Below are 26,706 nucleotides of genomic sequence, written 5' to 3'. Positions count from 1 at the left end.
GATATGGGAGCAGCATCCGGTGAACTGCAGTACCCCGGCAGGGCTCGCTGCCACCAGGCCTGATGTCATGACCCAACGCGGCATGCATACTCCGCACTCACTCTGGGTGTGTGAGTGTGTCACCGATATGCTATCAGACGCAGCCGTGTCAGCACCCTGTTGCAAACTTCTCTCCGAGCTGCAAAATGCCACACAAACGTTGTGATATTTGGACCACACGCCATACCAGAGAATTCATTAGGTACAGTTAAAAAAAAAGACGCTCACTTTTTGATTGTGCCATAATAAAAAACAAAAATACGTTTTTTTTTTTTGGTAATAATTACTATCATGAGTAAAAAGGAAAACTTGTGTACATTTTTTTATTTATACAGACATCACAAAATTAATGCAAGTTACCTTTGGCCTCTATGTGTACGCCCAACTACTGCTTGGATAACGTTTGCCAAAGTACGGGTGAATCCACGGCGGCCGAACTGCGAGTATGCAGAGCTCCACTGTTTATATATTTGTTTCTTAACCCCCCCCCCCTAAAATTCTTGAATAAACAGGGATAAACTTTGAAAATAAAACACTGGTAAACACCCGTGAATAGGTGAATTTGTTGTTGCGCCATGAGCTTTTTCTAATGTAAAATATCTGCCTCCGCTCAATTAAACTAAAAAAAAAAATCTATGGGAAATGTTGAAGAATGAAACCGTTTACACTGTTTTATATCATATCCAATCATATTAAAAAAAAAAGTACTTGGTGGCATATTAATGCAATAACAATATTGGTGAGCCTCTACAGACAAGACGTCGGAGGTGACTCACAGGCCGCAGAACCCCACCTAAAGTGCGCCACACGTGTACACGTCTGTGTTATGATTACACATGACAACGCTCTGGAAATAACCTGCAGCAGGACCAGACGGACGGGGACAAGGCCTCGCTCGCGTCTCTCACGGCAGTAAGGCCCGGACCTGCTGGGGGGATCTGGGAAAGAGGTGCTCGGGGTCTTTGTAAGCGTTGGCCGGGCTGCTGAGCGCCGTGTGCACTTCGTTGTAAGCCCGGCACACCAGCTCGGTGGACTGTGAGAAGATTTGGTCCCTGCAATCAGACATGGCTTCATCAGCATTCACACTTTTCATTCGCTTTATCTTTGATGTGATTTATTCTAAATAAGAAAAGCCGGGGTGAATAAATGCGCGTGACACAGACACGTCTTGGGTGGGGGTGGGGTGTAATAGATCAAATAAAAATGTAACGAACAGGTCCTCGAACCAGGAAGTATGAGCACTGGAATGCGAGCAAAATGGCTACTTCCACACAAAATGACAGCCTTCCTGCAAATTTTGGACATTTGGCTCTTTCTTGAGTCATGTTATGACCAATGTGTCCACCCCAATTTCATGTTGACTGGTGAAACTGGTGCCAGGGGCTATTGTCTAAATTAAAAGTTAAAGTTTCACCAGGACACACATACTAGGCAAAAAAGCAAGGGAATGTTGCGTTGTCCATCCCGCGGTGGAGTTTTTTTTTGGAGGGCTAGAACTGATAAATGGACTTTTGATTTACTTCAATGGGGAAAAATAATTTGTCGCACAGTGAACCAACGCAACTCTCAGGGGACAGGACCGGGGCCGCCTGAAAACAGAAAAAATCCACGTATAATTGACGCCCATTGCAAATGCATTGAAAAAAAATGATGTATGTTTAAGAAAAAAAAAGAGGATAAACCAGCTTTTTCTAAAAAAAAATAGGGGCTGGCTTCCCGCCTAAAAACTGTATAGTGAACCCACGTGTACTCTAGCAGATTTGCATATTCACAGATTTCCATCCATCCATCCATCCATTATCTAAACCGCTTACACTCACAATAATCGCAGGCAAGCTTGAGCCTATCACCATCCCTTGCGGGGGGGGCCCACTATATTTCATAAATCCTCAGAGGTTTACTACAAACCTCATGGAAATTTACCAGTTATTATCCACCCCTTTGCAACCTCAACCTATGTACGATATCACCCTCGAGAGAATAACAACAACAACAGCAAAAAAAAAGAACATTTGCGTTATTTGTGCTTTGGTGTGTTCATCAGCTCGGACGCGCGCGCCACTGAAACGATTTCAGGGAACCGCCGACGTGAGTGAGAAATGGACCAGAAGCTAAGTAATGGCGTCCTGCCCATTAGGACTGCGGCGTCCATTAATAGAGAACATTAACCTGAGGTACAGAGTGCTCCTCAAGCCGGCCGCACTTCCTAGTAAACGTGACTCACAGCACGCGGCGGCTGGATGGAGGCAGCTAAAAGCATATATGCGCGCTCTGCGTCGGCCAGGTAAACACCAAACAACCCAGCCGCTCACCACTTCCACACATCAAAAGAAAAGTTGCCATGGCATTGAGTGGAGTGTTTTGTCGGAAGCGTGCCCTGTGAGGGCCCAATCACACTCACTTGATGGCGGCGCTGAGCATAAAGTTGAGCTGGGGCATCACCAGGGTGTCAGGAGACGACAGGTAGCGGTCAAACTGGACCTGTTGGTTGCAGGACGACAAACACCACAACGTGTGAGGGTGGATGAACAAACACCCCAAGGTCATTTTGGCAATTGGGGGAAAAGTCAGGCCATGTGCAACATGAAAATTGCCCTAAAACACACAGGAAGTCTATCATTTTGGTTCGAAATAGCTGAACTAGCACCACTGCACATCAGGGTAGAGTGTCCGTTTCCCAACCCAGAGGTTGTGGGATCGATCCTCTGCCATTGTGACCGTGTCTAAGTGTCCTTGAGGAAGATACTGAAACCCCAGTTGCTTCTGATGCTGCGTCATCAGTTGGTGAATGTGAACTCAGTGTGAAGCGCTTTGAGGGCCTTAATAGGTGGAAAAGCGCTTTACAAGTGATAGCCATTTACCATTTACATCAGCTGCTAACTCGCACAAGCTAATGTGTGAAGAAAAGCATTTCATTTTCTATTTTTATCATTATTTCGATACATATCTTTACAGGTTTCTTTTGTTGGGCCGCAGAAAGGAGATTAGCTGAAAAGTGAAGTATTGCTACGTTAGAAAGCCATTTCGTAGCTTGCTAGGCTAACTAGCGCACAAGTTTGACTAGGTATTTCATAATGTTTCATAACGTAAGGCAGAAAAGTAGACACAGTTGTTCCCAAAATGTATAAGGCACTTGTTTCAGCTTGCTTGGTGGTTTGAACACTGCACAAGCTAAAAAGCCATACAAAGAAGGGGAGTTTGTCAACATGTGCAAGAGAGCTAGGGAGTGAGGGGAAGGGATGAGGCAGGTTATTTGCGCCCAAATGCATAATGTGGCTCTTTGCAGTAACACTTTAAAGATTGTGGCTCTAGTTTTAATAAATGAAAGCTTTAACGTGATAATAGTCATTCTTATTGGAATTCTGAACTCACAATCACAATCTCAATCACGCAGTGCAGTCATTCAATACGAGGAACGTATATATTTTTTTCAAACGTTAGGGTAAAAGAGGGTATGAAAATGCCTGGAACTGAATGAGTTAAAGCATGTTGCCTGTAAAAGAAAGTGATTCAGTTGAATTTACAGAAACGATGGTCAGGATGCTACCACATCTGCCTCAATTTGAGCCAGGAAAAACCCTGCACCCCATAAAAACGAATACCTCAGCTCCTTCCAGTTCTGCCTATAACAAAAGTTCCTTATGAAATATACCCACCATGGCAGCTTTCACCGAGGAGATGTCCATGCTGGGCAGGAGAGACAGAGGACCCTGGCAGCAACAACAACGACAACAACACAAAAACAATATAAGTTACACTAGATATCCCCATTTAATCTACAACTGGGTCTGTATGGAAGTTGGTGTGTCAATATAAACAGTCCAACATTATAGGATCTGTTTTAATGAAGTTCCATCCATTATCGATACCGCTTATCCTCAGAAGGGTCGTGGGCGTGTATAAACAGCCTATCCCAGCTGTCTTCGGGCAGTAGGCGGGGGACACCCTGAATTGGTTGCCAGCCAATCGCAGGGCACACAGAGACAAACATCCGCACTCACAATCACACCTAGGGGCAATTTAGAGTCCAATCAACTTACCATGCATGTTTTTGGAATGTGGGAGAATACCGGAGTACCCGGAGAAAACGCACGCAGGCACGGGGAGAACATGCAAGCTCCACACAGGGAGGCCGGAGCCGGGATCGAACCCACGACCTCTGAACTGTGAGGCGGGCGTGCTAACCAGTCGACCACCGTGCCGCCTGTTTGTGAAGTTATTTGGTCAAATGCATCTTAAAACAATAATCAAGGCTACCACAAAAGATTAGGTAGGTTGACAGGACTGCTGACAGTCAAATTCAGAAATAACAAAATTACTGGCTTATCATATCGCGGTTGTCAGATAGGCTTTTTGTTTACGTAGCAGCCTTCAATGCAGCACAATATACAGAAAAACAAGCATTTTTTCCCCCACTCTAGGGGGAATTTGGAGACTAATATTTTACATAAGCACAGCACATTACAACATGATTTACTGTACTGTATTATTATAATTTAATACAGATTGAACACGTTCAATGGGAAAGTGCAGGTTGAAATCAGTTGCAAGTCTGGACCAAATTTGGATGGAACTAGGTGTACATTAGAGGTTCCAACCTTGCATCCACGCAGCACTTTCCTTTTCAGGAAATTATTATTTAAAATTATAAGTGTTTTTTTTTTGTGTTTAGATTTTTTTTATTTATTTATGAAAACATAAATGCGTGGAAACAGATTACGTAACTGGTAAGTAGTAGTGGTATTACTTTTGAATAATATACGGTGGTAGTCAGTACATAAAAATAAAAAAATCTAAAAAATAAATAAATACAAAAAAATGCCAGGGTAAAAATAATCAAACATATGGATAATGTGCATCATTAAACTACAAAAGGATTAAAATAATGACTAAAAAAGATTTAAGCAGTAAAACAATGGTTACAACAAAGTCTGTCTTTGTCAATTTTAAAAAGCTTAAAAAAGGTCAGATTTGTATTATGAATCACAAAAAGTTTCAAAAAAGGTTCAAAATACATAACACATAAAAATAAAACATTTGTATTATTCAAATATTTTTAATAACGGGTAAAAATAAGTGCTGATAAATAAAATAGCTAATCATGATCATTCAAATAATTAAAAAAAAAAAGTTTCATTGTAAATAATCATCAACAGAAACAACAGCCGCCTTCACCTCATTACGAATGAGAGAAAATGACAGGGCGGAAACGTTTTGCAGATAGTGAAAGTCAACCGTTAAGGCCAAGAATAGACGGCATGCCGTGCAAACACACACATGGACTTGATCTCCTCACACGCTGGACTATTTCGGGCGAGGCCACCCGGAGAGACGATGACGCTTGGCGACCGAGTTTCGTGCCGGGGCGCGGCACTTTTGTCCCAGCGTGACCCGCGCCATCACGACATGCACCACAACTATGTCTACCGCCATGGCCGTCAGTCAACAGTGGGCGGAGACTGTTGGACGCTTGACTTCATTGGATTGGAAAGACAAGCATACAATACAGACTCAGGCCATATGGTAACCGTGGCGACAGCAGGGTAAATAACAACACTCGGCACAAAGCTGCTCTTTGAAATACTTGGAATTGCAAAAATTCACACAGTGGATATATAAGTCTACAACACACCCCTGTTCAAATGCCAGGTTTTTGTGTTGTACTTGTAAGAATATTAATGCAGCGGAGGCATGCTCACTGATTTTCCGCATTTGTCACTTCCCGTTGGTGCTCCGAGCGCTGATTTGCTGGCTAACGGCCAATCAGAGTGACCAAATGTCACGACGGGCGACGCCGATTCAACAAGCGTAACCGCCCCCAAGACGCTTACAGGCGGGTTGCGACACTACGACGGTGGCCACTACACCAATCAGACGGCGCATTCAGACGCCACGACGCTTAACGACCTCCGACGTCGGTTTGGTCTATCAGGGCCTTAATAACGCAGCTCTGAGCTAGCCCTCCTAATTTTTGCCCGATTTCTCTGCACATGACTTCACAACTTGTCCGAGTGATTGTACAGAGCCACTACCAAGCCACAGCCGGAATACATGGAAACGCTATCATGGTCAAGCCAAAAGGTGAGCGGACCTGCACTGTTAGAAGTAACAAACAGCGTTATCAGCATTCGCTTCTGATAACTGGCCATTTTCAAATTTTGCCTCAATACAGGGTTGGAAAAACCTGCCCTAGCCTAACAGTTGGCAAATGAAAAACGTCCCCTGTGGTGTGAAAAGAGTAGTGTGTTCTGGGACCTGCTCGGCACTGTGCTGCTGTACACAGTTGTAGATGTAGCTGAGGCCAGCTCTGGTCAGAACATAAGAGGCCTGCTCGTTGATCAGCGTGTCAAGGTGAGCCTCGATCTGCAGAAACAGAATAAGCAGCAGAGCGGAGTGAGTGGTTGAAGGGGAGGAAAAAAAACTAAAAACAAGATGCCACTGTGATCAAATGGTACTTGTGCCTAATGGAGTGTCACTGGAGCCGCGTTGTACGACACAAAGGATGTGGTAAAATTAGACGGATAGATGGACGGCCGTAACACGGAGAAGGGACGCGCACCTCATTAGCTCGTCATAAATGGAACAAAAGACCATTACTTGGCGTAAAATGTTCATGCATGTTGGGTTTTTTTGTGGTTTGGTTTCAAATTAGGGTCCACGGAGTCGTAGCTTGGAGGTCCACAAAATCATTTCCGTATCATTGTCAAAAAGTGTATGTAGAATAAAAAATGAAAAAATTACTACAACTATGTTTCAAGTATGCCTTTCATTTATCCAATAAAACAGCTGGTACATACAGTAATCGGTTTCAAATGTCAAGTTTTATCTTGCTGCTAAATCTAGTGAAAGCATGTCTTCATATTGTGTTTGATATTGATTTAAAAAAAACCCAATAACAACAACAACAAAAAAAACACAATATGAACGATACACAATTGTATCATATCGCATCTATGATATATATTGTTATATGTGAAAAAAGTAACTGGCCTCTCGTAATTAACTTCAAAGAGGTTGGCTTGTTTAGTAACCTGTGCAGACAGCCAATCATATTGCAGAAAAGTAAAGCTCATTACCAGTGACTGACAGTTAGAACAGTTATTGAGACCTTGACTTTTTAAAACCACGGCAAAACCGGTAATCGGCCTATGCCTTACCTGGAACTCAAGCATCTCCAGCCTCTTATCTGTAAACTCAAAAAGCGCCAGCGTGGTCTTCATGACGTACAGCGAGTTGACCATGTAGGTGGCCATGTCGGCCGTGCCCAGGTTACTGGCAGACACCGTGCACAGCTGCAAGAGAGGGTCCAGAATGCACGAGAGCACCTGGGAGTGGGCGAGGAGGGCGTATATGAACCATGGAGTTGTGTACAGGACAGGACGGGAAGGGTGAAAAATACAAAACTGTTTACCTGGGCAAAGTCAGCCTGGCGAGCACCCACAGGGACCACGGAGGAGTCGTGAGAGGCCAGAACCTCCCTGAGGAGGGCCAACGTCTGGGTGAGGGAAGTGGTGGGGCCCAGGTCGGGAGGTGGGAGCTCCACCTTAAAAAAAAAAAAAAAAAAAACACACTACTGAGGATCCTTAAATGTCTTTGGACACAACACTTTAAGGGATGATACATGAAGCATGTCCGACTGTTCGCTGCTTCAGTACTTTCTGCATAGCTCCTTGTTTGAAAACAGTTTGTTGTCCAAAAAGTATTGAAGCTTTGGATTTGCACTTCAAAGTTTAGAAAATGTCAGATGAAGTTCACTGTATAGGTTACAGTGCATGTTAGGTTCATCCTTAAAGTTCACACGATAGCCCAACATAATTAACTCTTTGTGAGTTGTAGGTCAGAGAAAATGGACTTTTTGAATTTCTTGTACGCAAACAATTGTGTCTCTGGAGTGCCTGTCCACCCGTCAAGTGTGTCATTGAACAAGCAAGTCAATACTTTGTGAGCTGCCTATTTCTGAAAATGTGTCTATGACCTAGCCATTCTGAATTTTGTCACCGTTCAATTAATTCACACAACGTTGCTCCCACAACAAGTTTCTCTGAAGAAGAGCTGCCATTTTAAACAAACTGCAATATATTTCACAAATTCTTCCCTGAAAAGAAGCTGTTATGATTGCAATTGTGGGTTCCTACATCACATTTCTTCCATGTTCTCTTCCTGATAGTGTCCAAATACTTCTGTCATCATCTCAGTATACCCTACACAGGTAATCTGTGAGTCAGTAGTGCTTCTAATGAAAAGGGCCGTGATTAAATCTTCTTGTGGACAAGAAAAAAAAAAGGAGCCGGGCCATCTTTTGTGCACCTAATGGCAGTCATTACGAGAAGTGCGCGTTCCCGGCATTAGCTGCAAACGACACTGAAACCCAGAGGGGCCTTCAATCGGATTAGCTGCAGGGCTACCGGGCTCATGGCCTAGCTGCTATCGATCGGAAGCCAGCTGGACCCCGCTACGTCGAAGAGTGTGCCCCGCTACGTGGAAGAGTGGTAAAAGCATGACAGAGTACATTTGGACGGCAATATAACCAGAATGCCAAGATGTCCGCTGTGTTTTTTTGGAGGTCAGCAAGGGCCTCTTGGACGCAGCACGGATAAATGTTTTTAAGAGCTCCAGAAATAGACGCGCTAATTGTGGGGGGGTGATGCAGGACCTCTGCATGATCGTTAGGACAGAAAACAGAGAAATCTCAACAACGTGGATTCAAACTCATGTGAATTTTTCATGGATTAAGGATTTGAGGATTCAATTATGAGTTCATTAACAATGGCGTCGATTTGGAGTCTTTGGGGAACCAAACATAAGTGTTTTGCAAACTGCGGAAGACCATTTCTAGGCTTCACTTAAAGGAGAAATCAACCCAAACATATTTTTTTCAAGAATATGTTCTATGCAAGCCCACTAGTTGAAACAAGGCATTCTGATAAATATTGCGTTTGTGGAATGAGAGTTAATACGCTCGTTTTAAGCCATCTCCGGGGGCGGCCATTTTGTCACCTCTGTCGACTGAAAATTACATCAGAGCTGCTCAGGGCTCAGGTAACAACCAATCGCGGCTGACCTGTTTTCTGAAGCTGAGCCAATCTTCATCTTAACATCGACGACGATTTCAAGTCTTCAACGAACACTGATGATGGTTTAGTCTTCAATTAGCCTAACATACAAGTTTTGTATAGTAAATACAGAAGACAATTTGAGTTTTGAACAAACCAAGCATTCATGTTTTTGTAAAATGATGATGAGATAAAAGTTGTTTTGGTAACATTGACAATAACTTAGACCTTTAACTCATTCACAGCCAGACATTTTCAGACCCTCTTCCATCCTAACGTTTGAAAAAATAAAAAAAATATATAAATACGTTCCTAGCATTGAATGGCTAGACTGTGAAAAGACAAATAAATACAATGACCTTGGCAGTGAATGAGTTCATGAACCTATGGCTGATGTTTTCAGAAACCCACATGACAATTTATTCGTCAAGTCTTCATGTCTTTGGTAACACTGACGTTGATTCTGAATTTTCAATGAACCTTTGTAAACAATGATAACAATTTAGCCCTCAGCAGCCTAACGCTCCAATTTTTGTGAAGCCGAGGGTAATTTGGAGTCTTCAATGAGTCTATTATACGCATTTTACACAGTGGTTAACTCATTTTTTTTGACTGGGATGACAGTTAAGAATGTCTGAGCAGCTAGTAAAGGCTTTCTTCCTCCAATTCATATGGCAAAATTGTTAAAAATCTGTATTAGCCACCATAACGTTTCCCCTCAAGGGGACAAACGTGAGGCCCTTCTTGTACTACCGTACTTTGTCCATGAGTCTGCTTGCATGAAGGCTCAGGCTGTTGAAGAACATCTTTTTGCTGAGCATGTGCATCTCCTCCATGGTCATTAGCAAAGAGGCCGCGCTGGTTCCCACGATGGAGCTGCACACACATGAATTTAACAGGGCGTCAAGCCATGACAAAGGCACAATGGAGACAAAGCACACTGGCAGAACAGACCTGATGGTGTGGTGGTAGAACTTGAGCAAGTTGGACAGCTTGTAGAGCAGCACCGCGCCCGGCTCGGCCACGATCACCTGCTCTATCCGAACCTGGACAGTGTGGGATGGTGTCACAACGTAATGGCCTACCACCAACGACAAGGAGAGTTTCAGTACTATTTTAGCTGCTCACTTTCAGAGGCCGACACACTCCTTCCGTGATGTGTCCGACCACCTCCTGCATGTTGTCCTCCGTGCCTGAAGAAGGAAAAAAAAAAAAAAAAAGAGGGTCAATTTAAACCCACTTCAAATGCCATTTTTGATCCCACTTTTATTGTAACACGGAATACACTAATATAACCATTTATGTAGGGTTTCATTTTGACTACTGGCTTTCAATGTTCGTTTTCTATATTTTTCCACAAGATGGCACTGTATTTCACCATTCAAAGCATGCAGCCAAAAAAGGCAACTAATTCAATGATAATCGGTTAAAGTTCCCATTCCAATTTATGTTTGACATATATAGTTGATTTTTATTTAGAATAAAGAAATTGAAACAATACATGAATATACATATATTTTACATTTGCTTTTATCCTCCGATAAAAAGTGGATTTGTGTAAATATACTGCCCTCCAAAGAGACGTATTATTTTTTTATATATATACAGTGTTCCCTTTTCACAGCTGATACGTTCCTAGAACCGGGAAGTAGCGAGGGAACACTATTTCAGGCTGGAGTCATCTTAAACATTTTCATTGTTTTAGACTTACTACCATAAAGTGCAACAAAAAAACATACATTTCTAACCAATTTGGGGAAGATGACATGTCATTGGGCCCTCAAGTGTCTCAAACTAAATAATAACCAACTCTCACATTAATTATTAAATGTTCTAGAGAAATGATTAGCCTTTTTTTCCCCAAAGTGGATTTGTGTAACCATACTGGCCTTTAACAGGACTAAAACTTAAAACCCAATTAACATTTGACATGTACTGTACTGTATATTTCTGGCTGGAGTAGTCTTCAAAAATTACCTTATTTAAAGGGGAAAAAATGTCATAGGAATTATTTCACAACAGATTTTGGGGAAGCTGACCATTTTTGAATGGATATGTTTCACACATCAGCATACCCTGCAGAGTGACTTGCTTGAGCAGCGCTTCCAGGTGCTCCCTCTCTGAGGCAGTGGCTTGGTGCAGCCAGGCCAGCATGTCGCCCACGTACCTACGAGAACAGACGATGTGAATTAAATCCCTCCCGGTTGGCGGGAGGCTAATTTTAACACGTTGGGAACACAAGCACCCGCAATCATGGGCCATCATGTTTCATTTCCCCTCTAAAGGCAACTGCACCGCATTGGCTGTTATATAATGCTTGCAAAGACAACAAGGTTGGAGTAGAATGATTGTGTGTGTGGCGGACGCGGTAAGAAACAACTCAATGTTCTCAGAACCGCTGATGCATTCACCTAACTAAAGGCCATTCTGTGGACCATTCTGAGAAAATCTCCTGGGAGGACAGAGACGCGGCTAATCGGAACACACGCTTATCCATAAGAGACCGCTTATCCGCGGTCAAAATGTGGACGCCTAACTATACAAACAGTCGTCAATTTTACGGGTACTCTCTGGGGGGACGTTTGCAAAGACCCTTACTAATCAGACAATAGAAAATACTGTAACTACCGTGTGCACGATGCTGTGGGAATTAATTATTGTCAATTTCAACATAAATATTCATGACATGTTTGACAGAAAGGAACTCAACCAAATTCAACCCAATCAAATTCAATTATTATCCATAGTTACAAAGTGACGTGCACTGCTTACACTAACAACGTGCCAGTGGAACAGACAGTGAAAGCACAGTCAGTGTTGCCAACTCAGCCGTTGATTGCAAATTCTATTTTGGAGTCTTCAATGACATTAACACGTATATTTTTGGAACGTGGGCGGAATCCAAAGTACCCAATCCCACCCCCATGTAAAATCCTAATTTGTAAAATGTTTTCATATCATGCCAGTGTGTTTTTTCAACGTAATAATTATCCTACTCATGAACCAAGTAGCACTAATTATACAGTATGTTGCATTGTAGCACAATGACTACTAACGGGTTGTGTGTGTTCACGATGACTTGGATTATACAGATTTACTTTGATTTATGAGTGCAATTCATTACATGACCATGTTTGGAATCACTTGTATCTCAAAACGTTGTTCCCCATACAAAAGACACCATGAATCCCTTTAAGCCACCTATGAAGCAAAATGTTTTGTTGTGTGATTATGCTGTACAGTGTAGAAGCAGCAAAAACATAGTAAAAGAGAACCCTAACCCAGAAATGAACAGGTTTTTGCATGATTTCCTTCAATTCACTTTCACAGAACTTAATCTCCCGGTATATTGTTTTCCCTTTTCCCCGATTTACAACAGCTTCCACATCTTTACAAGGACAGAGGTTCATAGCTTCAAAACCATTTGAACGCCCTTGGCTGGAGTTATAACCTTTATTGACACCTTCCGTTTCAGTAATAGTACCTATCGTAGAGGTTAGGGATGTCACGATATGACAATATCACGATATGAACATCACGATACGATAATTATCACGCTATTGTGGGGAGGAAGGCGATACATAAAAAACGGGGATATTGAAAGATATTGGACCTTTTATGAGTTAGAACATAGTTTAGTTCATATGAGCAATAATCTAATTTGGTTGTTTGGATGGTTTCTGTAGAACACGAAATACAAATACAAATAAAATGAACATGAGCAGTTGCATATAAATGTCTCTACACAATGCTAATTAGCTGTGGTCCTAATTATACATATACCTGTAGTTCAAATAGCACAGTTAACATTCACCTCAATGTATATAAATGATCTATAATGACCAAATACCTAATATTGAAGCACTTAAACTGCACCACCAAACCAACCACCAGAGGGTGCTGGATCAGTATAAATGGAAAACAACTTGGGTTTTTAAACAGAGCTGCTATTAATATCGGGACATGACGATGACGATAACGTGACATTAATAATATCGTGATATCACGATATTGCCGATATTGTAACATCCCCAGTAGAAGTATTATGCTTGTTTTGCTTCATCAAGCTTTAATTCAATGAACATCGTCTATCTCTTCTCAGCCACCACGTACCTAGAGCGATGGTTAGAAATTTGTTAGAATATCTGCAAGAAAAAGAAAAAAGCAAAAAAAAAAAACCCCACAACAAATACCTGTACATTTACTGTGAAGTAACCAAGAAACCGATGGTGGTCTGGTTTGTTGAGGTGCATAGCCGCCATCTACTGGTGGAATGTCTGAACTCATTCGTAAATAAAATGCACAAAATAATAAAAAAATCAAATAAATTAATTAATTAATTTGAAAAAAAGACCAAGCTATGGCTCATTCAATACTAATATGTAATGTATTACATTTTGGAAGCACCTTGTCCAACACTGGTAATAGGTGGCCACTAATACACTAAATATAAAATGGATGTTGGTAACACAATGTTACCTCATCGGGTCATGCGAGTGCATCTCAATGGGACGGGGGGTTCCGCCCGGTCCCCCGCGCGTCAGGGCATCGATGAAGCCACGCACCACCGCGTTCCTGCGCGCCGTCCCGAACTCATCCAGGGTGTACCTGCGGGCAAAAGGGATGTCGAGGTCGTGTGGGAAGCGGCCGTGTTTTTGTATGTTGGAGGTCAGTTGTGAAACAAATCAGGCGCCTGGGCACCGTTTCCACAGGGAAGCCGAAGCCTTTGTGAGACTAAACACCAGATAGCGCCGAGTCAAGAATCCAGGAAAGGCCTGTCTGCGAGCGTGACCTTGTGCACACACAGTCAAGAAAGGATGGGGGGGGGGGGTTTAAGTGTAATTTTGTGCTTAAAGAGAGGGAAAAAATATAGAACTTTGAGTTAAGTTCGAGAGTACACTTACTACAAAAGCAATTGGCACTGATTTGGTGGAATGGTTCATATAAAATAAAACATTGATACACATCGATGTAAGTATATTCCGGTATTAATTTGAGCAAAATCACATGCACGCTCTTTTTTTTAAAGTATTGCCGAGGTATTGGTTCACGACTTGGTATAGGCAGATACCGTACTTAAAATCAAAGAATCGGATTCGGACTCAGGTGCCGAAAAAGCATGATTGGGACATCCCTACTCAGTTTATATTAAAATATACAAAATCACATTGATTAGTTTACTTCATCCTAAGATAAAATATATTATGCTATGAACAAATAAGACGTATATAAATCATCGGTGAATTAACTGCGTGTGCATTTTTTTTTTCCTACAATTGTCCTGCGTATTAAATACCAGGATTTTCATGAAATGCACTTACACTCACAATGTTGTGACCGCAGAGGTGTTATGATTGCGCACAAGTACATGATTAACAGGAAAGCGCTGAAAATAAAATACACTCCAAAATGTAGAGGGAAAACGACAAAAAACAATTAACCCCCCCAAAAAACAACCTAAAGGAGGGAAAACGGAAAAAAACAACGAACCCCCCCAAAAAACAACCTAAAGTTTAAGTGTCAAACCCCTTTTTATTTTACATGTTACAGCAGCTCCCATTAAAAAAGTAATGTGAATTCCAACAAGTCAGTAAATGTACCACAGTACCGAAACAGGCTATTTGTGTTCAGCCAGTTGACATGTGGAGCTGCACCTCCTCCTAGTGCTGGTTTCAGAAGGAGCATGACAACAGGACAAACATGATGCAGTGCTGTGTGCGTGTGCGCGCGCGTGTGTATGTTACTTGTAAAGGACAGGCCGGTCCTGTAGGGCCTCCATGGCTTGAGTCAACACGGGGCTGATATCGCACGTCTCCTGGGTTAATCCTCTGCACTCATCTGGGAAGATAGTATGGAAAATTTTACTTTATTTTGTTTTCTTATTTGCATTTTCTGTATTGTGTGTATACTGCATTTTTACTACCGGTGATGAACACAATAAATGTAAGGATTGCCTACACTCAGGCTATGTTCAAACTGCAGGGCATGATGCGCAATTCGGATTTTTTTGTTCAATCCCATCTTTACTCATTTGCATGACAAATCCTCCTCATTTGTGACAATGTTTTAGGCATTGGCAGCATTTCTTAAAGACTTCTTCAGGGATTGCCTGAGCATCACCCTGCACCTTGTTTTGTTTGACATTCCTGAACTCATTGAGAACTGAGAAGCTATTCTATTTTTGCCAGGGTAGTGTCTCTTCATTGCAATGGTCAATCACAATGTTCGACGCATCGTTCACTGCCTCCTTCACAGACTTCTTGTTTTGCTCAATATGGCAGATCAAAAGTCCAAGTACTTCTTCAGAGTGAAGTTAAGAGCCACAAATTCAAATAATTCTGCTTAGCTGTAACCGTGATGTAAAGCAGTGTTTTTCAAACTTTTTGGAGTCAAGGCACATTTATATCATTGAAATAAATCCCGCGGCACACCAATCACAGCTGGCCTGTTTTTTGAATCTGAGCCATGATTGGTCGTAGTGAGCAGTTGGGATGTCATTTTCAGTCGACAGAAGACAAAATGGCCGCCCCCAGAGATGGCTAAAAACGAGTGCATTTTGCTGCTTAGCTTATATTCCACAAATGCAAAATTAATCAGAATGCCATGTTTCAACTAGTGGGCCTGCTGGGAACATATTCTTGAAAAAAAATATGTTTGGGTTGCCTTCCGCTTTAAGTATTCATTAGCATTGTGAGGTCATGGAGTGCCGGACTTACTCTGGGCCCAGCGGTAGAGTTGCTCGTACGCCGCCTCCTGCAACACGGCCATCTGCTCCATGATCTCCAGCCTACATGACATTTATGTTACATTGACGCAAAAGCAGCAGTGTGGCGGTGTCAGTGATGAGGAAAAAAACAAACAAAAAGAAAACATGTAGGCCTTTACCCTGCAGTCTGCTGGTTAGTCCGCAACAGTATTTTAACATCCTCGTGGATTTGCTTCACTCGACCCAGGGCTTTGAAGAAGTCCTACAAAAAAACCCCCCAAAAAAACATAAAAGCACACATCGATGAATGTATACATAATGTATATTACCGACTTAACATCTTCACCAATTTTTCAAATGTGAAACGCTCTACCAGTTGCACACACCAGATGATCCTTTAAAAATCTTCTATTAAGATGCCACTAAATAATCAATCAGGATCATCTTTTTTATATATAAATACACACCGCCCATCACAATGCATCTCTGAAAAAAAAAAAAATCACTTAACACACCCCACATCACTCAATAATCACTAAGGATAATCATTCAGAAACATCCAATAATCGGGCCTGAGCAAGGGAGGAAAAATGCTCGAATTTGCCACAACTGTCAATCTGTGTCTTGAGTTAATTCCTTCAGAAGCATAAAAAGGAATCTACCTCTGAAATTGGTGCGTCTCTGGCCCCTCGCAGTGTGCTCATCTCCTCACTGGACAGTTGGAACTTGGCGAGGAAGGCCTGAGCCACCTGGGCCCTCACCTCAAGACGATGGCTAAAAGAGAGGTCATGTCCTTTTCAATGAATCAACTCATTTCGGCTATTTCTATTGCACAGACACCTTTAATCCAGATGCATTTCCCCCTCTCTGTCTCATTTCAAATAATCACTTTCTCTTATTATTCAGAGTGTGTTTACTAGCCTGTCAGGCTGCTTAAATGGAACAAAATTAAACGACTTCATCAAACCACAAAATTAGGAAAGCTCTAAGTGTGCAGTAGTGTAATCTATCCAGAAGGTGGCAGTCTCACACCTGAAAAAAACGTGTATGGGTAGGTTGGGACCCATATATAACAGAGGGCGACACAAAGAATTACCGGTAAGTAAGTGTTGCTTGGACAGCAGTGACATTGCTATCGCATTGTGTTTCTGTGGAGTGATAGTCTCCATGGTAACAGCCGTAATCACACTGGCAACTTGGGTCAGGACAACACTCCCTCTGCCCACATTCAATAAGGCTGGATCAGTAAATGCCGAGCTGCTTTTCCAAGGGGGGAGGATAAGTCAGGTGACTTAAAATTCATTCCGAGAGCCCGTCTGACCTTCCATTTGTTGATTTCCAATAAAATGTTCAAATAAGAAATAACGGAAATGTAATAAATGGGTGGCAGGGGTCAAACTTCAAAACTTTTAAATGCTAACGAGCCCTAGTTAATGACATGGGATTGTTTATGTGACCACAACATAGATATAATGTGCTCATAAAATGCTAATTTGTGTACATGAAAGTCTAACATTTTTTTGTTTTGGCTCCATCCAGGTCGTGCACAATACACAAAAGAAAAAAAAAAAAAAAAGCATACAAAAAAAAATTGTGACCAAATATCCATTGAATTTCAAAAGTAAAGGCACATTTCTGCAAAAGAATTGTTATTTGACGGTTGGAGCAAATATTTTAGGTCAAATTCAGTTTTGTTTGACTGCCAAACTAAATTCTGTAAGCATGCATTACTTCTGGGGATATCAATATTGAAAGAAAGTGAGTGGACTTAAAGCAAACTGTGTCTGAATGTTACCTATGGATATAGTCTTTATCTGTAAAATCTAATTTGCAATATGTTGTATACTGTACACCAAACACAAATCTGGAGTTGTTCCCACCTTTGTAGCTTCTGGGATGAATTCCCACAAGATTTTTGAGTGCGTGTATGGGAAGATGGAGATTTTTTTACCTGACATTTGTGAGGTTTGCTGTAAAACTCTGACTTCATTTTGCTACATGGATGAGGGGAGTTGAACCTTTATAGAACCTTTTTTGTCCATTTGTGATATCAGCTGCAAGACTCTGGCTTGATGTTCTTAATACTAGGATGAAGAGTGTTCAATTTTAATTTAAAACCGTAGTGGACCTAAAGTATTTCCCTGAAGAATGCCACTCTAAACTGAGTCTGATTGTTCCTTAAGTATGGACAAAGGGAGTGTTGGTCTGCAAAAATCATGTTTGCGACGTATCCTATTCACGTATATATTTATACATACAGGATGACCCGTAAGTCACAATACACTTCCTTTTGTCTATTTCATATATCATTATATGTATCTTTCCTTTGCCAATGGCTTGCCAATTGACATTGGAGCAGCGTTGCAAAACTTAAGTATAATTTCTGCTATCTACCACAACTGATGAAGACACCGAACTAGTGGAGCGAACCGTTGCGCAAAATCAAGGAAAGTAATACGGAGGGGTACACTGGAACACAGCTTGCCGGGAAGAAATTTTGCAACATTGCAAAATTTGTCTTGGGCAAAGGAAATGATATTAAAAACTGCAAAGCCTAAGCTGTCAAATAATAATGGCTTCACATCTGTCTGAATGATATCTCAAACAAAATAGAAAAAGGAAGTTCATAGTGACTTTGGGACAGACTGAACTTATATCCACAGGACAAAAGTATTGGGACAGTCCACCTACAGGAACAACAGTTGGAGTTGTTCCCTCCACTAGCAGCTTCTGGGAAGACTTTCTACAAGATTTTGGAGCATGTATGTGGGAATTTGTGCCCAGTTGTGAGGTCAGTGGTAACCCTTGTTAGCCAAGTGGGCCCAAAATGTCTTGGTATCATGAGGAATTAAGACTCAATGGGAACCAGGAGACATACAGTAGCCCAACTCCTGATTGATGAATTCATTGATAAACGATTCCCCAAAGACTTCAGTATGCAGTTCCTTCTGGAGGTGATTAAGTAATACCATAGCAAAGCAACGAGTGCCAGGTAACACACAGGATGAGCTCACTAACATTCGAAGCCATTTAACGCGTACACGCTAGGTCACGTGACGCCGCAGCGGTAACATTACACAATGCAATACAACCAACAACGGTTATTGTGGTCGCTCTGTCTCATTTCGCCATCTTGAGTTTCCCCATGCCGTACAGGCCGATTGATTTTATCTCTCCAGTGGCGACAATGATTGAACCTGTACAATACAATCCCATTAATGGCTCTGTCACACTGAAACACTCACATTACCGGTGAAGACTTAATTTTCCTGAGACCAGCTGATAGTGCAACCGAGAACATGAGGAACCTTTATTTTTTTTAAACGGGCATGACATGATGAAGAGTTTATCCACTCAAATGGACAATATGAGGACAGAAGTGTTCAGTCACACCTCACGTGCTGCACTCAATGAAAGTAGGTCCCACTGCAGCCTTTATTTATTTATTTATTTATTCTTATATATAAATCTATTCATTTTCTGTACACTTTAGGTTGGAGGGTAACCTGGAGCCTATCACAGCTGGCTTACGGCAAGAAAAGCGGGACAAACCCTGGACTCGCCGCCATTCAATCACAGGGTCCATAAAGACAAGTATTCACATTCACACCTACGGACAAAATAGAGTCTTCAATGAGTTTAACATGCATGGTTGCTGAATATGGGAGGACGTCTGAGTACTAGCAGAAAACTGGGAATAGGTTCCACAAAATGCAAAAAATGGTGGCTAATTAAATTTAGGATCAAATATTCCTAATGTTTGATAAAATCCCCTAAAGTTTTGACAAATTTCACTTTGTTTGAAAGCCGAACTCAATTCTGAGCGGGAGAAAAAAAATGAATGCTAATTTTTGGACAAAAGAACCCCCACAACAACAACAACTCTTCACAGAAGAATGTTCCAGCAGCAAAAGTAATGGTAAAATGGTAAAAGTGCTTCACACTGTACCTCATTTACCAACTGATAACGGAGCATCAGGAGCAACTTGGGGTTCAGTATCTTTCTCAGATACTTTGACATGGTCGAGGACCGAACCCACAACCTCTGGATGGGAGACAAACACTCAACCACTGAGCCATGCAATGAAATGAGGAACGGTCCAGATTTTCGTACATTTCCCTGGCAATTTTAATAGTCGCATGTCCTGATATTTTGGTACGTGTCGGGGGACCCCTTTCAAAAAGCTACAGCAGTTAGGTAGGCAAGCGCCAGCGATCAGAGGGCACACGGTCCCGTCAGAAAGCACTGAGGCGATGGCTCTGATTAACAGTCTGCTCAAGCGTGATGGCTTTTGTTTACACTGTCGTCCGTCCGGCCTATCCTCGGGAGGATTTTCAGAGTGGAGGTCAGACTGCCAACATTTGCTTTGACTTAAAAAGGGGGGGAAAAAGAAGGTGTGGGCGGGTTAAAGGGGACATAGAATGGAAAATTGACTTTTTAATTACTACTATTATTATCAATTACTACAAATACAGGTTCCTACCGCATATTTGTGATTCGCTGTTGGCCCATTCCTCAATTCACGGATTTTTCATCCATTAGTCACTGAATAAAAATCACCATTTCATTTTTTATACTATAACATTTTATATCATGTAAAGGTATTGCTTTGATGCCATTTTGTCGCATCTTTTTTTTCATAAATTTGCAAAAAATTCGACATTTTTGTTTCTTTCTGTCAAGACGAACTTTATGGATTTTGGCAAATGGCTGCAATGACACAAAAAGTGAAACATTTCAAGAGGTCTGAAGATGAATACTTTTCGTACCTACTGTAGATGAATGAACTCCATCTTGATAAAACACGTGATGTTCACATCGATCTCCGCGTGTCACACAGATGATCTGATTAACAGGGTGGAGCATGTAAACGTCGGATTCGAAAAGATCACGTCACATGTAAACAGGTGACCAGAATTCTTCATTTGGAATGATTTCAATTAGAATGACAAAAAAGTCTCCATGTTAAACATGTATTGATGCCAAAATTTAGACAAAGCTCTCGGTGACTTCCGCCAACCACGCAGGCTAAAGTTAGCTGCTCTAAGTGCTCTTTGACAAAGACAGATCTTATAACAGTCAGGACATATTTCCTTGACACCAATGACTATTTTCCTATTAGCCAGTGCTTTGGCAGTATCTTGCGACATCTAATGGCAGTACAAAAAGAGCATTACAAAATGCAAATAGCTTTAGGGGGCAGCTTAGCTCATCAGAGGCATGGATCAGTGGTGCAGTGGTCATCTCCCCGATCCCCAGCCACTGTGACCATGTCGAAGGGTCCTTGAGCAAGATACTGAACCCCCAGTTGCTCCCGATGCTGCGTCATCAGTAGGTAAATGAAGTAGCACTGTGAAGCAGGCATTAAAGTGCTACACAAGTGCCAGCCCATTTACCATTTTCAATGAATAGCTGACGATAGGCTTGGCAGAAAAAAAACACAATAGCTGACATGAATTTGGGAATAGTAAACTACTGATACTTTAAGTCGGGAGAACTTTAGTCATCGATAAATCATTTATTGTTAAGGGTAATGAAATTTGAGTTTGAAATGATATTTTGGGATTGAAGTTTGGGGGTTATATTTCGGGTTTAAACGATTAATATAGGCAATTAAATATAGTATAAAAAAATATAGTGTTTTTTTTTTTGTTAACTGTAATATGACTCCTTTCAAAGTGTGCTGTGCTAACGCGGCACACAATGGAGAAAACATCTGACTCGTTCGTCATTTCAGCTCCGGCGCCTTTGGCTCGGCCTGCGGTCGTGTCAGGAGACGTCAGGGCATGTTCCGCATGACGATGTGTAATGTAAAAGAGCCACAGTGTGAGCCAGGTGGTTTGTTTCATTGGTGCTGACAGCGTCTTTCGGCAAGGTGCGCACCTCCGTATGTAAGGATGACAAAAGAACGCCGGCGGGCAAACATGGGTCGCCCAGCCCCCCGTGGCTGGCCGCCTAGCACCTTGGCTCATGCAATCTGCCCCTCCTTTCCGTTTCATTAGAGCTGACAAATGACACGGTGCTGCCGGCTGATAAGATAGCGAGCTACTCTGGGGGGTGGTGACGGTACGGGCTGGGTAAACACACATCTCTGGTATCTGCAGAGTGGGCCGCGCTCTCCCCGGGCCGACTGAGATTGAGAGATTATGCGGACAATCTGGCTATTATGCTTAGGAAAATGAGAAAGAACGGCAGCTACAACGAAAATCGGTTGCGACAAGGTCGAATACCACCGTGGTCTCCTGTCTGGCTGAGAGGTTCGTGCCGCTTTTACGAATGAGAATGTCACATAAGCCGACATGGCGTGCCAAAAGGGTGGTGGGAACTACAAATACTTTGCTACTGTACATAATCCTTAAAGTGGAAATCAACGCAAACATTTTTTTTTTCAAGAATAGGTTCACAGCAGGCCCACTAGTTGAAACATGGCATTCTGATTATTGTTGTGTTTGTGGAATATAAATTAAGCAGCAAAATGCACTCGTTTTTAGCCATTTGCGAATCACGGCTCAGATTCAGAAAACAGGTCAGCCATGATTGGTCGTTGTGAGCAGTTGTGATGTCATTTTCAGTCGACAGAAAACAAAATGGCCGCCCCCAGAGATGGCCAAAAACGAGTGCATTTTGCTGCTTAATTTATATTCCACAAACGCAAAATTGATCAGAATGCCGTGTTTTAACTGGTGGGCCTGCTGGGAACGTATTCTTGAAAAAAATATGTTTGGGTTGACTGCCGCTTTAATACTGTTTGTGTCATGTTTGGTCCTTGGCCCCATCTATTGAAACGCAACTTTTAAAAGAGCGGAAATGAATGAAAGAATTTCACATTGACTAAATCCTGCTTGTCAAGAAAAAAAACATATATTGTAAAATACTTTTAATTTTAATATAGATGTTTTCATTTAATTTTTGGTCTTAAAAGAAAGTAATGCGTGTTGGACCTGCTGTCACTATGGTCCAGGGCAATGAAAATACCCTAAAAGTATTTTTAAATTTTTCTTTAACCCTGAAATTTGATGACTTTTCCAAAAGTGACCAAAAATACATTCAAAAGAAAACACTTTAAAATGTCATTCTTTTGTTTGTTAAACTGTTCCGTGTCAAATTGAACCTGTCTACTAAACTGATGTGAAATCGTTGCTGAAACAACTTTCCATAGAGTCTAATTTTACACATGTATGTAGTGTGAGTACTGCATTACCACTCGCCATTTCAATTCAGCATCAAGCTACAACATGAGTCTAAACTGAGTTTTCATCTCTCCGCTGTCTCTTTGACTGACATGCCCGTCCGTCCTTTTCATTTTAGTCAAGCAGGCATTCAGGGAATTGCTGCTGCCGCGGCGCTGCTGGTGGCGCATCACAGCTGCTGTCACCGCTGCCTTTTGTTGCCAAAAACACAGCCACGTTCCCTTCAAGGTCACTGAACACGGAGGTCACAGCCACGCATGTAAATGAGGCCTAGCTCAGGCTTGCAGCCAACAGCAGGCAAGGTTATAGGAGCCGCTTACATGGCACCAGTTTCAGCTGAAAAGGTATACTGTATCAAAGCCAGTTGTCCTCACCTTTTGTTGGTGTGACTATAGTGCTTTTGAAGCAAAGGGGACACTAATAGAATAACTGACAAATGAATAATGAATAAACATGCAAACTGACATATGAATGCACTAAAGAAAAAAAGTGTGTGAAAGATTAACAAACAGCCATATGACTGAATTTTTTAAACAATAAGTCACTTTTTTTTCATAGTTTGGCTGGTCGTACGACTTAGTCATGTGCGACTTGTACTGTATACGTTAAAATTAGAACTCGGATTGACATCCAAAACCCTGTTGCCTAATCGTGTTGACTTTCTTTATATTATTAATGGATATTATCTAATATTTTCAAAGGTTGAAGTGGACAAAAGTGCCTTTATGCATGTGTATTAAACAGCTTTTCAGGGTTTAAAAGTTGTATCTTTTTACCTTAGATAATAGTGCCAGGCTCTGTAACACGTTAGAAAGAAAAAAATAAACAGTTTCCTCACAAATGTCAGTATAACTCAAATAATAATGTTTCACTTAGCTTTGTTCCAATCTCAAACAAAAACAAAAAAATGCAGGGACTTCCCATAAAAAAAAACTTCCTGAGGTTCCCCAACTTTGATGATCCTGATGAAGATGATCTCTTATCGGCTGGCAGATATTTAAGAAAGGCAGATGCCGTACCAAAATGGCATAAATGGGCACCCAAATGATCAGCGCTGCCCTCCTTATACAAATACAAGAGGAAATATCCATGGCCCAAGTGATTAATTCGCTATCATCACAAATACAGCTCTTATTGTCGTAGTTGAGGATTTGCACTTTTTTTAAAAAATGATTTCACTCACTGGACTACCAGCTACAGTATAATTTACAGCGATGGGGGAGATGGCGGGGGGCGGCGATTAGTAGAATGTGCCATTGGATGAGGAAAAATGTCAGCAGAAGTGGCAGACTTGAGTCACATGACTCGAATTGAGTCACCAATTTTTGTTGTTTTGCACTTGCTTGGCTAACGCAAGCGCTATTGAAAATGGATGCATGGATAAGAATAACTGTATGCTCACTTTTCTCCTTGAAGCTTGTTGGTTTTAATAATCAAGTCTTGAGTTTGCTCCTTGGCAGCCTGTCAAACATTAACACAAGAGTCACAAACTCACTTTGTCTAAAAATGACTAACAATTGAACAAAATGCCAAGATGATGCATTTTACTGGACCTTTAACCTGCTGGTCATCTCCGCACAGCAGGTGCTCATGGCCTGAACGTCCTCGTGAACACTCTCAAGCTCCTGTGGAAAGAAAGAACGGAAGGTTTTGACCCTCGCAATGCTTTAAACACATTGGAAGCATCTGTTACCTCCTTGACTTCTTTAAATATCCGTGCAAAGTCCTCGTTGATGGCCAGGCTCCTTCGCTCGATGTCACCGCGCAGGTTCCTACGCGTGCGTAGGCTGTTCTCGGTGAAGAACTCAGACAGGGCAGTAAGAGCCTCCAGCATCTCCTGCAATCGCGTCACAAACGCAGGCTGATCGAAATGGAATATGACAGATACACTGGCAGAATACATTAAATGCCAGAACACACTTTTTCAAGGCCATGTTGATTTTCATAGATTCCACGCATTATGATGAAAATCAAGACATATTTTTATCTGAAAAAGTTGGTTGAGATTTTACTCGCTTTTAAGATTTGTGTTCATTTCTCTGGAACAACAATAATTTCCATGGGTTAATTTGACCTAGAGGCATGTTTAATTATTCAAAAGCATCAGAAATGGACAAAAAAAAAAATCCCAATTAAGATTGTTTATGCGCCATTAACTTCAAAACCAACTATTTCAATTAATATGCAATACATTTCACAGATCATAGTTCAGTGAGGATGATTAACTTATTTTTCATTTTTAAAAATGCATCTTAAAACATCTGATCAATTTTCCACAGCCCTTGTCCTCATTATGGTTACTGGTGAACTGGAGCTGATCTCAGATGACGTTGGGCGAGTAGCGGGGTACACCATGGACTCGTCGCCAGTCATTTGCAGATCACATAGACACAAGCAACCATAAATCATATATAAATAATACGTGACATAACGAATTAATCCCTAGTGTTGCATGTAATGACTGTCGTGTTGACTACCCAATGAAAAGTATGTGATGTAATCAACCAATCACTGCTGCTGCGTAAAACGAGGACATCGATTGACCGCTGTAAAATGATAGAAACAACCAATTGCTGATGCTGTGTCTAATGACTGACATGTCGACTACTGGCATGTTTTACATGAAGAATACATTTATGTTTTTATGACAGGATTAAATTACGTACCAGTGTGGTCTGAACACATTAAACACAAGCAAAACATTTGTTTATTGTTGAGTTTCGCGTTTTTACTGTAGTTGACATTTGGAACGGTGAGGTGAAGTTTGTCTTCGTGAGCTTCCCTATAAACGCAACAGATTCACAATTTTACTCTGATAAACTGGCCCAAACAAGTTCCCTAAAACTACGGAGATTCACAAATTTTGCCTAGTTTGCACAAGCAGCGCTAAAAAGAGGAATACAACAAATAAAAAAACTCAAATGTGTCTTAAAACGTGATGCAATGGCAGTCTTACAACAATGAACATGCTAACTCACTTTGTACCCTAATTTCGCAGCTATGACCACAGTTACATTTAAGATGAAAATAACACGATCTCATGTTCCCATTGTACGTAACGCAAAACTTAAAACAACCTTTCTACAGGCTATTCTTGCACCGCTAGCTCGCTTAGCAGCCGGCCAGGGGCTCAGTTGTAGTCAGTTGTTACCTTGTCATTGTCAAGCCGCGTCTCCAAAATTTTATTCAGCTTCCTCGACAGCGGGTTGTTGGACTGGGACGTCGCGTTTGTATTCTGTAACAAAGCAGCAGAAGAGCTGTCGGCTGCTGATTCTACCTTAGCGTTATCCATTGCACATAATCAAGTGTCTTTCTTTTCCACGTCAGCTGGTTTTGTTTTGGTCCGTGCGGGATCAACATTCGGTCGGGAACAAAGGCAACAATAAACTGGGGTCCGCTTCACGATTACTGATTTAGGTCCACTTTCAAATGTGACAAATTGCTTTGGAGTACAATACAATGTCACAAATAAATTGTAACTAATTTAATATTAAACATGCATGTTTTCAAATACATATAGTAATAAAAAACGTTTTACGAAAGCTAATTATTAAAAAAAAAAAACAATAAAAATGCGATGTAGCTAACCTAATTCATTATCAAGCAAGTTCCTGGAATTGACAATCCCACAGCTAAACAACAAAAGTATTTTACATAATGCAATTTCGATTTTGCAATAATACATTCAATTAATCCCGAATTGATTGCTATTTTTGT

The 26,706-nt window shown here is 41.4% G+C and overlaps 1 protein-coding gene across 1 annotated transcript; it reads right to left on the bottom strand.

The window, feature by feature from the left end:
- Window positions 1–335: 335 nt before the first annotated feature.
- cog6 (component of oligomeric golgi complex 6) lies at window positions 336–26,379 on the bottom strand. The gene is made up of 19 exons (XM_086036667.1): window positions 26,141–26,379; window positions 24,683–24,826; window positions 24,543–24,614; window positions 24,392–24,450; window positions 16,461–16,572; window positions 15,978–16,060; window positions 15,809–15,879; window positions 14,837–14,930; window positions 13,572–13,700; window positions 11,168–11,259; window positions 10,221–10,285; window positions 10,047–10,138; window positions 9,851–9,968; window positions 7,451–7,582; window positions 7,197–7,364; window positions 6,295–6,402; window positions 3,696–3,749; window positions 2,441–2,520; window positions 336–1,091 (listed from the first exon to the last, which is right to left on the bottom strand). Exons 1-19 carry the CDS (start codon window positions 26,279–26,281, stop codon window positions 944–946), a joined length of 1,962 nt encoding a protein of 653 aa, XP_085892793.1. The 5' UTR covers window positions 26,282–26,379; the 3' UTR covers window positions 336–943.
- Window positions 26,380–26,706: the final 327 nt, after the last annotated feature.

The sequence above is a fragment of the Filicampus tigris genome, chromosome 7 (genome assembly GCF_054856515.1).
Source record: "Filicampus tigris isolate MCC_2025a chromosome 7, RoL_Ftig_1.0, whole genome shotgun sequence".
NCBI lineage: Eukaryota > Metazoa > Chordata > Actinopteri > Syngnathiformes > Syngnathidae > Filicampus > Filicampus tigris.
The sequence above is the reverse complement of the archived record's forward strand: the minus strand, read 5'-3'. Positions and strand labels throughout refer to the sequence as shown.